Source organism: Neophocaena asiaeorientalis, unplaced genomic scaffold (assembly GCF_003031525.2).
Source record: "Neophocaena asiaeorientalis asiaeorientalis breed wild unplaced genomic scaffold, Neophocaena_asiaeorientalis_V1.1 scaffold256, whole genome shotgun sequence".
Taxonomy (NCBI): Eukaryota; Metazoa; Chordata; class Mammalia; order Artiodactyla; family Phocoenidae; genus Neophocaena; species Neophocaena asiaeorientalis.
Window position 1 is genome coordinate 5,941,077 of NW_020185324.1, and position 15,179 is coordinate 5,956,255.

The following is a 15,179-nucleotide window of genomic DNA, read 5'->3' on the forward strand; positions in this document are numbered from 1 at the left end:
ATCTGTATGATAAAACAGACTTTAACAAAGATTTTATTTACACTGGGAAGTAATCACTAAAATGTTGTCTGTTAAATATAACAGTGTGTGAGATTATTAGGTAGTCTTGTCCTCTGTGAGGAAAATCAGCATTGAGATGTGTGGTACATTTCCAACAATAAAAATAAATTGATGTATTACTTACTTTCCCCTACCTTATACTAACTTGTTTTTATTTGCTTCTCTCCCCTCTGCTTCCTTTTCCCTCATCTAGAGTAACCAAGAGCAAGTGTTGCTTCAGGGGGAAGATCGATTGTACTTGAACTGTGGAGAGGCCTCACAAACCCAGAATCCCAGGAGTACTTCGGCACACTCTGATCATAAGCCCAGTCAGGAAAAGGGCCCGTTTGCAGATGGCAGTTCAGAGTCTCAGAGTTTAAGCACTTTACTTGGTCATCGGCATTGGCATGTAGTGCAGGTAAGTCTTCAGATGCTGTTGACTGTGGACTTAGTCCTTGGTAAGACAGCACCCTGAAGCAGATACTTAAGTATCTCATTTGTTGCTTTAGAAAACTGAGAAACTTTGTAAACTTTTTGACTGTCATGTCTCTCTTCTGCTGTTCTGTGCTCTTGTCCTCTTGTCTTCTCCTTTCTTTCCACCTGATGTAGATTGTATTCCCACCTGCTTTAAGTCCATTAGTAAGTGAATAGTTAAAAAAAACTAGAAGTTTATGCTTTGTCCTCTTATTGTGCAAGACTGTTTATTTTACTTCCAGCCTATTTTTGGTATAAATTTAGCTCTGGATTTGCATAGGCTAAAGTGTAGTAATTTAATGAAAAGTGACAATATTGATTCGTACCTTGTGCAGCTGACCTTGTAGTCCGAATGGGGACACATTGAGGTTAATTGCCTGAATTTGGACCCAAATTGCAGACTTCTGATTAGTCTAGAACCTTAGTGTTAATAATTTTATTATTACTCAATCTTGTATCAGATTATTATTAAATTAGTAGTTTCTTTTAGTAATTCTGATACATTGACATTTAATATAGAAATTAATTCTGAGTTTCGATACCAAATAAAATTAATTTGGGTAAATCAGTAAATTGAAGTTTCTTGAAAGAAACTTTCACACACATTTCAAAGTCCTGAGTGTTTTCTTCCCACTTTTCATGCCAGAGTGTCTTAGGTACATCAGAGCCTACTCTTGGATTAGTTTCTTTTAGTCATTTTCTATTTCCACAATTCTTTTGTCTTACTTCTACATTCTGTACTTTTACCTTACTAGCTTACTTCAGCTCCCATGTTATTTTCGGTTGACTTTGAGTGGAGATAATGAGAGACATAAGATTGGTCATTGCGTGAAAAATTGAAGGAGGAATATCTCCTACATTGACATGTGGTATACACTAAAAGAAAATGTATTTAACTTACATTAAGAAATTCATAAAATCAAAACAATGTGCATACCATTTTATAATTAGTAACAGTTATTAAATAAAACTGCATCAGCTACTTCCTTGACTAAAATTTTCCACTGCTCCCTTCTCTCCTATAGCCATTTCTCTGCTATTTTCATTTCCCCATACTTTGAACTATTCATTCTACACTGACCTAGCATCAATGCCAGTTCTGCCTAGCCAGGTCTGTGTTGCCAGAGAGCCAAGTAGAGCAGAGGATCAAAGAAGGTAGGTCTGGAACTCAAAAATCCATCAGGCAATAACAAAAATTGAATTTCCTTCCAGCTCAAAAATTCAGTGATTCTGTGATTCGTAGCCATCTATAAAGTATCCCATATTAGAAGCATATAACACTGATTTTACAACTTCAGGCAAAGTAGATACTAGCAAGATTCTTCTGTCATCCTGTTCTTTAGGTATCTAAAATATTTAGAAAGATAAACTTGTTTAAGTCTAGCTTTACGTAATTTTTTCAGTTTCCTTAAAACTAATAAAAATAATGCTAGAGTTGTACTCCCCCCAAATTAAGTTATAATGGACTCATAGAATTTTTAGAGCTGGAAGGACCTTAGCAATCATGTAGTCCAACTAGGTTTTATACATGAGGAAATTGAGGCTCAGGGAAGTTAGGTGACTTGCCCAAGGTCACACAGCAGAATAGTGGCAGACTCTATCCTTACCATGATATAAATTAAAGTAATAAACCTGTTTTAAAACCTAGGTACTAAATGTTGAAGCATATAATATACTGCTGACCTTGATATAAAACTGAGAATGTGCCTATTTGACATTCTTTTTACTTGGAGGTGCCCTATGCTTTGTTTGCTGGCCCTCCAGCCACAAGAGTCAATGCAGCATTGTGGTGGTGTTCGTTTGGTAGTGTGGTTTACAGTGTCCATATAATGTTAATGCTTTTAACTTCCAGACATTTTAGCCATTAGTAAGTATTCCCTGAAGAAACGTGAGTGCCTGTTTAATTCCCCCTTCAACATATGCTCTTGTCTAGGATAAGTGCCCGTATCCTCCATCACAATGGCTTTGTTTGCGTGGTTTATACTTTGTATGCTTCTTGTACAGCTTAGAGTTCATCACATGAGCTCCAACGAATTCTGCTCTGTCTGTTCCTCATCTAGACTACTGGATTTTTTTTGTTTGTTTAAGCCTTCTACCTTACACTCGTTAGTTTCCTGGTCAGAAGATTCTGTGTTAACCATGTTTTCTCCTTTAACAAAAATAACACAAATACATACTTGTCGGAAGCAGGGTAATGTATCAGGCTCTATGTTAGGGAGGTCAACAAAGAGGATTGTAAAGGCTATTTCATTTATAAATGATTTGCTCTCATTCCTACAACGTGTATCAAATGTTCTGGGTATTTGGCACAGATCATATCTCCTAGGGTGATGGCCCTCACAGTCTCACCAGTTACAGAAGAAAGTAGGCTAGGTAGGAGACATGGTTTTAGCAGAATGACTTCAAGGGAAAAAAGGTAGATTTAGGTTCTCCGAGAGACTGAAAAATCCTAAGATGTTCAGAGTAGAGATTCTGTACCTTAGCACTGAGTTTCCCAGTGGTATGATATGACTTTTGTGCCCTGACTATGCATTCCTAACCTGAGTTTCTTCATTATTCATTAGCTGCCTCTTTTCTTACTTCTGCCATTTCCTGTTCTCAGTATTAGGAGTGGAACTCAAAGTTCAGGTAACATATACATCTCCTGGGGCAAAAACAAATTTTTGTTCTTATTTCATAGCATCTTCAAGACACAAAACCATATGAGAAATAAAGCTTCATTTTAAGTTTTGAAAGTAAACCATTTGCTATTTGTGGCATCTCATATACTTTTGGAGGGTAAACGAATTTGTTTTCTCCTAGAGATAGTCATCAGAATGTGATCGTATGATAAGTTAACCTTGGTTCCCATGATTAGAAACTCTTCATGTTGGAGTCCACTTTGGCAGTGAGATCTCACTTCCCACTTTACCTGCCCACACATCTCACAAATACTTATGAAACACTAAGGTTTGGGGAAAGTGGGGGGTGGGGTGTTTAGTGTCATGGATAGCTAGCTCAGTTGTGCTCCAGGAACATCCTTCTTCAAGTGACTATTTTTATTTTCTTCATCCATAAAAAGAATTTCACTTACAGCATCCTACAAAACTACTTTCAAATTTTACTTCGCCACCTGATGATTACCTCAGATTATCATTATTCTGAACTAATTCCACCCATCATAGTAAATTTTACTGGTTGGCCTGAATAGTACAACATACCTGTTAAGATACAAGTTAAGCATTCTTCAAGCGTATCTATCCTGACACAGTTATTTTTAATTCTGTAAGGTAGGCTTCCACAAACCAGCACTGGGGTTAAGAACTTCGTAATGTACTAAAAGCTATTAATTTACTTAGATTTTAGGTTGACTTACTGGATAATAAGTGAAGTCTAACAAAAATAGTTTTATAAATAAATTTTATCAAGGTTAATACAGATGTTTTCACTTGATTTTTGCTTTGTCTTCACATTACTCAAAGAATCTTATTGGATTTGATTGCATTTACTTGGCTTTTTAATTTGGCTTTCTCTTTTTAAATATGTAATCATTTTTCTTTGAGTAAATGGAAACTAAATTAAATTGAAGGTTCTCTTATTCCAGGAACAGAAGATTTTTCCTTTATTCTGTTGTTCTGTTAATTTTCGCATTGCATTCACCATGTGCTCATGAAAAGCTATTTACTCAGCAGGCTAATAGACAGATCACAGTCTCAGTAAAGCTAGACTTAAGCTACATTGATACCTCACAGAGGATTTTTCAAGTTTAAAATTCTCAGAGTGACACAAAGACACTGTGTATACAAAGATGTAAGACAGACGGCATGGAAGGATATGTTTATTGCTTATGTTGCAGATAAAGAGTTAATATCTGTAATATATTAAAAGTACTTGTAGGTGAATAAGTTGAGCACCCCAGTAAAAAGCAGTAGCTTATACACACTTTTATATCTATATGGCTGTTTGTTTAGAGATAGCAATGATATAACAGAAGAATTTCACTTTGTATTTTGTGTACTTTTATGCTGTTTAAATTTTATAAGCATGCATTGCTTTTTTATTAGAAAAATGTAAAAATAATAAAAGAGATTTCTACTAAAAAAACATAAACAAAACTCTTGCTGAGGCTCTGATTTTATTAGATAAGGGTTTTTTGGGATGGTTCATATCAGCGGACCCAAACTGTTCCATCTACACAATTCTTGGCTGCCTTAGTAGATGCTTCTCTAAATATCTTTTGTCATTCTGTATTTATTGAGTGTTCAATATTTAATTTAAATCAAATAAAAACAGTGTAGAGAAAAAAGAGGAAAGCCTGATGTCTAGAAACATATAATGAAATGGTTAAGACAGGAGTTGTGAAATACTTGGCTGCTAGTGTTAATACTCATTATTTGGGAGCACTTTTTAAAAAACTATTTTATTTTTGGCTGTGTTGGGTCTTCGTTGCTGCGTGTGGGCTTTCTCTAGTTGCGGTGAGTGGGGGCTACTCTTTGTTGAGGTACGCAGGCTTCTCATTGCGGTGACTTCTCTTGTTGTGGGGCACGGGCTCTAGGCGCGCGGTCTTCAGTAATTGCAGCACGTGGGCTCAGCAGTTGTGGCTCGCAGGCTCTAGAGCACAGGTTCAGTAGTTGTGGCACACAGGCTTAGTTGTTCCGCGGCATGTGGGATCTTCCCGGACCAGGGCTCAAACCTGTGTCCCCTGCATTGGCAGGCAGATTCTTAACCACTGCGCCACCAGGGAAGCCCTATTTGGGAGCACTTTAAACATTACAAGAAAATTAATCTCATATTATGATGTTAATGCTTTTACGTGCTTTACTTTTAAATATATTTCAGAAGTCTTACCAAACTGATGTGTTATTTTCTATAGATTTCCAGCACCTATCTAGAGAGCAATTGGCCTATACGGGTGAGTTATTTGTTACTTTGTTAGTGTTAACTTTCATTGGATAGCATTTGCTGCAAGAGGTATTCTGGGAATTGAGCCTTTCAGTGGGTGCGCTGATAAAAGTAAAATTTCAGTACTTGCTTCCTTGTACATTGTTAGTGTAACTCTATAATTTGGTCAAATGTAACATGTATAAATGTTAAGATTTTTGAATTTAGCATTGTACATTTAATTCTCTTAGCAAATGTTTATTAATAGTCTGCTTGCCTGACATAATCCTCAGCTCTTTACGCCTAATTAAAAAACTCAAGGAAGAGCTCTTAATTTTTTTTTTTAATCAGTTTTCAGCTATTGATAAGCTTGGACAGAATATTGCTGTGGTTGGCAAGTTTGGTTTTGCACATTACTCTTTACTCACCAAAAAATGGAAGCTTTTTGGAAACATTACCCAGGTTAGTCTTTTTGAAATTAAAAACCTATTTCTCAAAGTATGAGAGAACTACAATATGAAATAAGTATAAAGTAAACCACTGTTTACTTATTAAAAAGTAAAATTTTTAAAATTAAAAAGTAAAAATATTAAAAAGTGACACTGGATTATACTAAGGGTCAGTTCTGATAAAGTACTTGATATTTGATAAAAGATTTTGTATTGAGATAGTTGGTTTGTTTTTAATTCTTGTTAAGATCAGACACTATAATCCTGTAACTTGAGGATTTACTCTTACATTCCAGGTAGAGTTCATCAGATATGATCGGAATAAATCTCCACAAAATTTGAGATCATTCCCTGCTTGTCTGTGTATGACATAAATATTTGGGTAGCATACAAACATATGCAGTTGGATTTTGCAAGAATCAAATAGGAGGAAAAGAAGGAAGTTAACATTTAATAGGTGCCTACTGTGTACCGGGCACTTCCACATATGTTATCTCATTGTTCTTCATAACAACCCAATGAGAGCACTATTGTTACTCACCATTTTATAAAAGAGAAACTAGGATTCAGAGTCAAGCAGCTGATAAATGATAAACCCAGAATTTAAACCAAGGTCTGTTGAATGTGGAATAATGATGCTACATGGTACCCAGTTATTTTGAATGATGTATTTTATGTCTTACAGAAATATTTATTTCTTTCAAAGTAGGATGTGAATCATTATTAATAAAGGCCCTAGAGTAATACTTAATGTTGAGGGGGGCGGGAAGAGAGTAGAGCAGAAATAATTAGAGCTTTCATTGTCTGATTAGGAATATTTTACAAGTCTGTTACTGGCAGGAATAAATGTAAATATGTTTTTTATATTTTCTTTTAAGGAGCAAAATATGATTGTGACAGGTGGCTTAGCCTGGTGGAATGATTTTATTGTCCTTGCATGCTATAACATAAGTGATCATCAAGAGGAGGTATGTTTTTGCTTTCTCAGAAATAACAAGATTTTTACATTTTAAAGATATTAAGCACAGTTTGGTTTTTATATAAAAATAACCTATTGAAAATGAACAAAACGTTTTACTTTTTAATCAAGAATTTGGCATTTTTAACAAATGGGATTTTCATTTCAGGTTACTTAAAAATTTAAAGGGGTAATCAGGACTTCTGTGATAACTTTTTCTAAGGAGTTTAGCCATTAGACATTCTCTATAAAGTTTGTAAATAATAAAAAATAGTTAAAAGTTGAGAAGTTTATAAAGATAGCTGTCCTTAGAGATTTATTAACTTATTTATTTTTTGAGAAACTACTGATCTCCTTGTATCAGGTCTAAATGCGCAGGTCTAAAAGGAGTATCTCATAATAGTACATCACAGTTTTGATCACTTCATCTTTTAGTTATTTGTAGAATGAGCCTACCCTGTCAAAATATAAACATCCATTTGTTATTAATGCTCAGATTAGTCTTTAACTCCTCTTACTTGAAAAAAGTCAGTAGATAATAAAACAGCATGTCTAAGGTATTCAGTCATCCATGGTAGGTATCTTGTTTTTACAGTTTTCTTTTTTTTTGTTTTCTATAGCTCAGAGTATACTTGAGAACGTCAAATCTGGACAATGCTTTTGCTCATGTCACCAAAACACAAGCAGAAACATTACTGCTTAGTGTCTTCCGGGACATGGTAATAGTATTTAGAGCAGACTGTTCAATATGCCTTTACAGTATTGAAAGGAAATCTGATGGGTAAGTATATAACGTGTGACACTTTTTGTGTTTTGTGTCACTTTTTGCTCCTATTTATCATGTTTCCTCTGTAGTTTTTATTTCTCAAAACGGTTACTCTAATTTTATATTTAGTTTCCTTTGTTTTAGGAGTTAAAAAAGCAAGGAATTTTAATTAGTGATATTCATATAGTAGTTATTTTTTAGCTACCAAAATAATTAAAGAGCCTGTACCAACTTCTTCAGCTAATCTTACTGGACTCATTTGAGAAAAATCTAGCTCGGGATGGGGTAAAGCTTTAAATACTAACTTTTTTTTCACAATCTTGAAAACAAGTGGTTACTAACTATCCTGGTGTTCTAGAAACTTGGGGAAATTTGTAGGAGTTTACAGCTTTAAGGCCTGAGGAAGCATGACCTTAGAAGACTCATTCATATTTTAACTGAGATAGATGGCTGTAGTCTGGGAAAGGAAAAACTGTCAGACCTATTGGAGCTGCGTGTTACCTATATTCTTGGCATCTCGCTGGCTTGCGGCGTTTAGACCATTCTTCTTGAGTTTTATTTTGTTCTCAAATGGTTTTTGTTTCTTTTTTTAAACAGCTATGAAGTGCATATTTGCTGAAGTAGCTTATAATGGAGGAGTAATATAAAAATAAAAATTAACAAATCTACTAGCCTCAGAACGCATGTCTTTCTCAACCAACTGTTTCTCAACTGACTGAGCTATGCCTATAGCTTCTTCCCAGTTTATTTCTTCCTTTCTACATCTTACTCCCTTTTTTTCCCTCCCTCATTTCCAGATGTATTCTTGGATGCCACAACCTTGTTGGTCTGCTGTTTAAAGGATACTTGGGGAGGAGAAAATGATAGGTAGAAGGCATTTGGGCCCATAAACATAAAATCTCATACTATTAGTAGTGGAAAAGGAAAAAACCTCATTAGCATTGTTGTTGAGGTGTATGGGTTTCTTTCTCTTTTTTTGCAGTCCAAATACTGCTGGTATTCAAGTTCTTCAGGAAGTCTCCATGTCACGCTACATTCCCCACCCTTTCCTGGTAGTATCTGTCACTCTGACATCAGTGAGTACAGAGAATGGAATCACCTTGAAAATGCCACAGCAGGTACCATTCTGTTATCAGAGCTCTTAGAGTTTTCATTTCAGTTTTTTGTGTTTTAATTTGATTTTAGGAACTATTTATTTGTTCAGCAAATACATACTAAATGTCTAGAATTTGCCTTGCATGAAGCTGCTGGGTTACAGTGGCAAACTAAACAAACATGGTTTCTGCTCATACTATAAAGAAATAATTACATACATAATTAATTACAATTGTGATGTGTATACCAAAAAGTAATATAGCTTACTGTGTATAACAAAAACCTGGAGTAGTCTAAGCAATCACAGAAGATTTCTGTATCATTTAAATTGAAACCTGAAGAACAAGTGGCGGTTATCTAAGTAAAGAAGGGGAATTTCAGGCAGAGGGAATGGTATTCAAAGGCCCATAGATAAGAGAGAACATGACGCATTCAGGGAATTGGAAGAAATTTCAGTGACTGGAACATAGAGTATGAGAGGATGAGAGTCTTATTGATAATACGGACTTCGGAGTTTGTCTTAAAGTCTAAAGCGTTTTAAGCTGGATGTTATTAGATCTAAGCTTTATAATGTTAGAGAAAACATTACAAAGGAGGAAGATGAAACAGAGTGGGACAGAACTGGATGTAGGGAGAGCAGCTGAAAGGCCACTGTAATGATCTAGGTGAATGGTGTCTGTGGCCCGAACTTGGGTAGGGAAAAGAAGATGGAAAGAAGTGGAAGGAATATGACATATAGAGGACTCCATGATTAGTTAATTATGAACAAAGAGAAGGGATAATCCCATAGCTTCTGGTTAAAGTAGCTGTGTAGGTAGCAGTGTCACCAGGACCCAGGTATTACAACTTTCTATTCCAAGCCTCCTTCCATTATACCACTGGTTTCCAAACTTCATGTCAATGTGGAACCCATTTTCAAAGGAAAGTTCTGTGTGGATTTATTTGTCATCCCTGTCTGCCCAGTCTGTCTTTTACTTCCTATTAAGGCACTTCCACTGAGTGCCTGTGAAATACAGGTCCCATTTTTCTCTGCAAACTCTATTTCATGTAACAAGATAGTCCTAGTTGATAAGGGGAAGTTATCTTTTACAGAAGAACTCTAGCTAAAAGATATGGAAGGAATGTAAGAATTTAAGAATCACCATTTTGCAGCCCGTGAAGAAATGAGTGATTCAGGCAGTGATCATTGGATGAAACCAATGAAAGGTTGATGGGAACTTTACAATGAAGGTATCAAGTTGTCATGCCCAAGCCTTATTAATCAATTTTAGCATCACTAAAAGTGGGAGAACCAGATGTGGCATGCTTCCTGGGGTGAAGCAACCTGAAGTTCACGTGAAGAATTACTAGCAAAAACATTGAGCCTGATCTGAATCAAGCTTATAGAGTCATCTTCTATTCACAGAAAATACAGGGAAAGAGGTTTAGTTTAATGATATTTTATAGGAAAGCTGCAGGTCAATAATGTGGGGGAAAAAAGAAAAGATTCTTCTAAATAAGACTTTCGAGCTATAAGAACAAAATGCATGCGTAAGTTCATTTGTATCTTGATTCAAATAGGCAAAATAAGTAAAAAGAAAAGAGGGATAGGTGGAGCAAACCTTGATAGTTGTGAATCTGGATGATGGGAATAAGGGGGCGCTGTTTGTTGTACATTTTACATACTTTTGATCTTGTTTGAAGTTGTCATATTAGAAAAAAAAGGACTCCTTGTATATCCTAGATAATACTATTAGGCAATCAGTGGCATCAGTAATACTGGGTGCCCCATTTTAAGAGGGCCCTTCACAAAGAGGAGATACTTAACTTGGTAAAGAGCAGATTAAGAAGTGAGTTGAAATATAATAGGAAATAGACTAATTACATCTTGCACAGAGGGAAGACCAAGATTTAAAGCAAAGCAAGTCTTGATTTAACAACAAAAAACTAGCAGTAAGAACTGTTCAACAGTAAGGTGGCCTTCACTCAGGAGAGAGGTGAGCACCTTGCCTCTGAAGCTTCCAATGAGAATTATCTACCAGGGATTTTTTAGGGTAAGAGATGGTATGTTGGGTTCCTTCAAATTTAGGATTTTGAGGATACATGTAGTCCCTGCTTGTATGTTACAGTCAGTTTCTGTAAAGTTCATTAAAGTTGCCTGAGAGGGCTGTTGTGGTCACGGGTTCGTACGTATTGTAATATTATCAGTAGAAAATGTTGACTGCATGTAGAGCTGAAGGAAAAAAAAGAATTTTGCTTTTTTAAAAAATGAAGTAGTATAAAATGTAGTGGTGAATTTACCATCTTAAAACTTAAAAGTGGTCATTATGAACATTAATCAGATTTTAGTGAACTTCAGTAAATGCTCTTTAGGTCTTTTGAAGTGTTTGAGGAGTTTGTCCCTATGCCAGTCCCCAAGCAGTCATATTGTTTGATTCTTGGCATTGCATATTCATTTTCCTTTTTCCTCTACTCTCTAGTGCTTATAATTCCCACATAGCTTTTAAATTCCATTTTTCCTTCTCTTACCTCCAAGTTATTTGCTTTTTCTCGTGTGTTAGGACAGATGTTCAATTTTTAGTTTTCATGTCATTATGTGCTAAGTGGGGAAATGAAGATTTCTTTCCAAATAAAATTCTTGAGTTTTGTGACAGTTGCTTGGAGATTTTGTAGGGTTATTTTTTAAATTCCTACTTTGTAAATTAACAGCAGTTCATATCATGCTTACTACCTACCTGGATATGATCTAAAGCAAAAAAGAATAACAGAGCCTGTGAGTATTCTGTACCCTTTTGCCATTTCTTTATACACAATCCCTTGTGTCTTAGAGCAGTGCAAAAGAGCATTTCATATATCTGAATATTTTTTGCAAGTAGAATACATAGGGTGACGGTTGTTTTCTTTACCAAACCCTAAATGATATCGGCAGCTTAAATTCATCCAGCCAGCAAGAGTCAAAGCTGGGACATAATCCATGTCTTCTGAATAATCATCCTTTCCTTGAATAATCATCCTTTCCTTCTTAAAACTCTTTCCTTCTCTGGTCTGTGACATCATGCTCGATTTCTTTTCTTGCCTTCAAAAGCTTAGACAGTGGCCCTCTGCTCTTTTGCCTCCCATATACTTTGCCTCAGAAAACTCATCTGTTTCCTTCAGCTTACCAGGTTTGCCTTTATGGTTATGATTCTGGTATTCATCTCCAGTTAAGTCATCTCTCACAACGTTTTTACTTGAAAGTCTTAAGATTCTTTCTAATTTAAAATGGGCAATAGAAGGAAACTCTTCAGTTTCCCTTCCCTAAACTATTTTCTCCTCCTAACTTGTAGCACCTCGCCTAGATTCAGTTCCCTGAAATCATCTTTGATTCAGCTTTCTTTTCCTACCCTTCATGTCTAGAATATAAGTAAGTTTTTGTTTTAATCAAAATGCTTTTTCCTCTTTACAAATGAAAATGACTTGATGTCTGAGATTCATTTTAAAACAGTGCTCCTGAAACTTAAAGCTGGGTGATAGGGTTCAGTGAAAATCATTATACTAGGTTCTCTACTTTGGGGTTTGATTGAAATTTTCCTTAATAAAAAGGCAGACTGTTTCCTTCATTCTTTTTTTTTTTTTTGCGGTACGCGGGCCTCTCACTGTTGTGGCCTCTCCCGTTGCGGAGCACAGGCTCCGGACGCACAGGCTCAGTGGCCATGGCTCACGGGCCCAGCCGCTCCGCGGCATGTGGGATCTTCCCAGACCGGGGCACGAACCCGCGTCCCCTGCATCGGCAGGCGAACTCTCAACCACTGCGCCACCAGGGAAGCCCCTGTTTCCTTCATTCTTGAAGTCACCACCCATGATATCTTCCTCTCCTCAGTAATCCATCCTGAATAACTCAGAATTTTTAATAACTCCCTTATTCAGGGACCATACATGGTGGCTTATTTCCTGCTATATTTTTACCTGACTTTCCAAGCCCTCTTTGAAGGTCTGTTACCATCAGCATTTTTTCTCATAACATCCCTAATTTAGCCAGATTGTTCTCACTTTCCCAGTAGAACTATTTTATCCTACCTGTGTCATTTATATTGCATTCTTCAACTAAAGTACCAACGCTTTTTCTCCCACCCGTGTAGGTTAACCTCACCTTTCAAGTCCCACCTCATCCTTTAAGCCCTGTCTAGCTGTGCCGGCCAGGTCACTGAAGTGATGTCTCATTTTTATGAACTTCTGAAGGTCTTTTAGTTTTTCCAGGATAGTTCAGCTCTGCCCTCAATTTTATATTCACTTGCATTGTTCATTAATTACATTGTGTTAAGCTTGTTCTACCCTAGCCAGACAGCTCGTTGTACTTCCACAGAGCCTAGCAGAATGACTGTACATAGTACACACTCAATATTGTTGTTTGCTTAAACTGTAAACCTTATGCATTGGCAAGGGAAATGCTGAAAACATACCTATTAATTTTTATAAATACAATTTATTTTTCTTTCAGGCTCGTGATGCAGAGAGCATTATGCTGAATCTTGCAGGACAGCTCATCATGATGCAGAGGGACAGATCAGGCCCTCAGATCCGGGAGAAGGACAGTAACACTAACCAAAGGAAACTTGTGAGTAAAGTGCAAGTCATTTAAAACGTTAAGAATGTATGGGAGGAGGATGAAGGAATAAAAGAATTTAAGAGGAGAGTATTATCTTGTGATTTGGAAAGTGAGTAAGTACATAAAATAAGTCTTAAGGCTCTGGGTACAAGACTGTTTGTGAAGGGTGGAAGATGAGATCCTAAAATGATAATAAAATGCTCTGTATGCCGGATGTTACTGCTCAGGCATTATTATTTACAAATTCTAATGGGAAAACAGGATAAATTGGTGAAGTTCCTTGGGGTGGGGGGTGTTCTTTTGGGGTTTTATTTAGATTTAAATACACATACTTTGAAAGGCAGGGTACTATTATTAACTCTGACTCTAAATAAATTCCCCTAATTTTCCCCAAAATTTATACTGTCATTTTGAAAGATTTGGGAAACTAGTACCTAGGAAAACTTAGGAATCTACAAATTTAATAGGGGAAAAACTGATTTCTGTCTCTCCTTCTCCAGCTGCCATTCTGTCCTCCTGTTGTACTAGCCCAGTCTGTTGAAAATGTCTGGACCACGTGTCGAGCAAATAAACAAAAGCGTCACCTTTTGGAGGCCCTCTGGCTGAGCTGTGGAGGTTCAGGGATGAAAGTCTGGCTCCCTCTCTTCCCTAGGGATCACCGTAAGCCCCATTCCTTCTTGTCCCAGCGGATCATGCTGCCTTTCCACATAAATATCTACCCCCTGGCTGTTCTGTTTGAAGATGCATTAGTCCTTGGTGCTGTCAATGACACTGTACTGTATGATTCCTTGTATACTCGGAACAGTGCTAGGGAACAGCTGGAGGTGCTCTTCCCTTTCTGTGTTGTGGAGAGAACCTCTCAGATCTACCTCCACCACATTCTACGTCAGCTGCTGGTGAGGAACCTTGGGGAACAAGCCTTGCTCTTAGCCCAGTCCTGTGCCGCGTTACCTTACTTTCCTCACGTGCTGGAGCTCATGCTCCATGAAGTGCTGGAAGAAGAAGCTACCTCACGGGAGCCCATTCCCGACCCTCTGCTTCCCACTGTGGCAAAATTTATCACCGAGTTCCCACTCTTCCTGCAGACAGTTGTTCATTGTGCCAGGAAGACTGAATATGCCCTGTGGAATTACCTTTTTGCAGCCGTTGGAAACCCCAAGGACTTGTTTGAGGAATGTTTGATGGCTCAGGATTTGGATACTGCTGCCTCGTACCTTATTATTTTACAGGTAACAATTCTCTTCTTACAAAGGTATAAGAATTGTTGAGCGTAAACCTAGAGGAAACGGAAGGCAAATGTCCTGTGTTGGCACTGTGATTGTGTTTAAAGAACTATTACAGTCATGTTTTCTGTTCTTTTTTTTTTTTTTTTTTTTTTTTTCACTTTATTGGAGCGTAATTGCTTTATAATGCTGTGTTAGATTCTGCTTTACAACAGAGTGAATCAGTTAAACATATATGTTCCCATATCTCTTCCCTCTTGCATCTCCCTCCCTCCCACCCTCCCTATCCCACCCCTCTAGGTGGTCACAAAGCACCGAACTGATGTCCCTGTGCCATGTGGCTGCTTCCTACTAGCTATCTGTTTTACGTTTGGTAGTGTATATATGTCCATGGCACTCTCTCACTTTGTCACAGCTTACCCTTCCCCCTCCCCATATCCTCAAGTCCATTCTCTAGTACGTCTGTGTCTTTATTCCCATCTTACCCCTAGGTTCTTCATGAGCTTTTTTTCTCCCTTCGATTCCATATATATGTGTTAGCATACAGTATTTGTTTTTCTCTTTCTGACTTACTTCACTCTGTATGACAGACTCTAGGTCCATCCACCTCACTACAAATAACTCAATTTCGTTTCTTTTTATGGCTGAGTGTTATTCTATTGTATATATGTGCCACATCTTCTTTATCCATTCATCTGTCGATGGACACTTAGGTTGCTTCCATATCCTGGCTATTGTAAATAGAGCTATA

The 15,179-nt window shown here is 37.1% G+C and overlaps 1 protein-coding gene across 3 annotated transcripts in view; it reads left to right on the forward strand.

Moving 5' to 3' along the window:
* The window catches only part of RIC1 (RIC1 partner of RAB6A GEF complex), a 135,755-nt gene that overhangs the window by 106,664 nt on the left and 13,912 nt on the right, over positions 1–15,179 (forward strand). For all 3 annotated transcript variants that reach the window (XM_024734276.1, XM_024734278.1, XM_024734277.1), the window contains 8 exons: positions 254–457; positions 5,366–5,404; positions 5,725–5,835; positions 6,701–6,790; positions 7,401–7,561; positions 8,529–8,664; positions 13,098–13,214; positions 13,706–14,434. In XM_024734276.1, the coding sequence (XP_024590044.1) occupies positions 254–457; positions 5,366–5,404; positions 5,725–5,835; positions 6,701–6,790; positions 7,401–7,561; positions 8,529–8,664; positions 13,098–13,214; positions 13,706–14,434 (1,587 nt within the window). The remainder of the gene's footprint in view (positions 1–253; positions 458–5,365; positions 5,405–5,724; positions 5,836–6,700; positions 6,791–7,400; positions 7,562–8,528; positions 8,665–13,097; positions 13,215–13,705; positions 14,435–15,179) is intronic.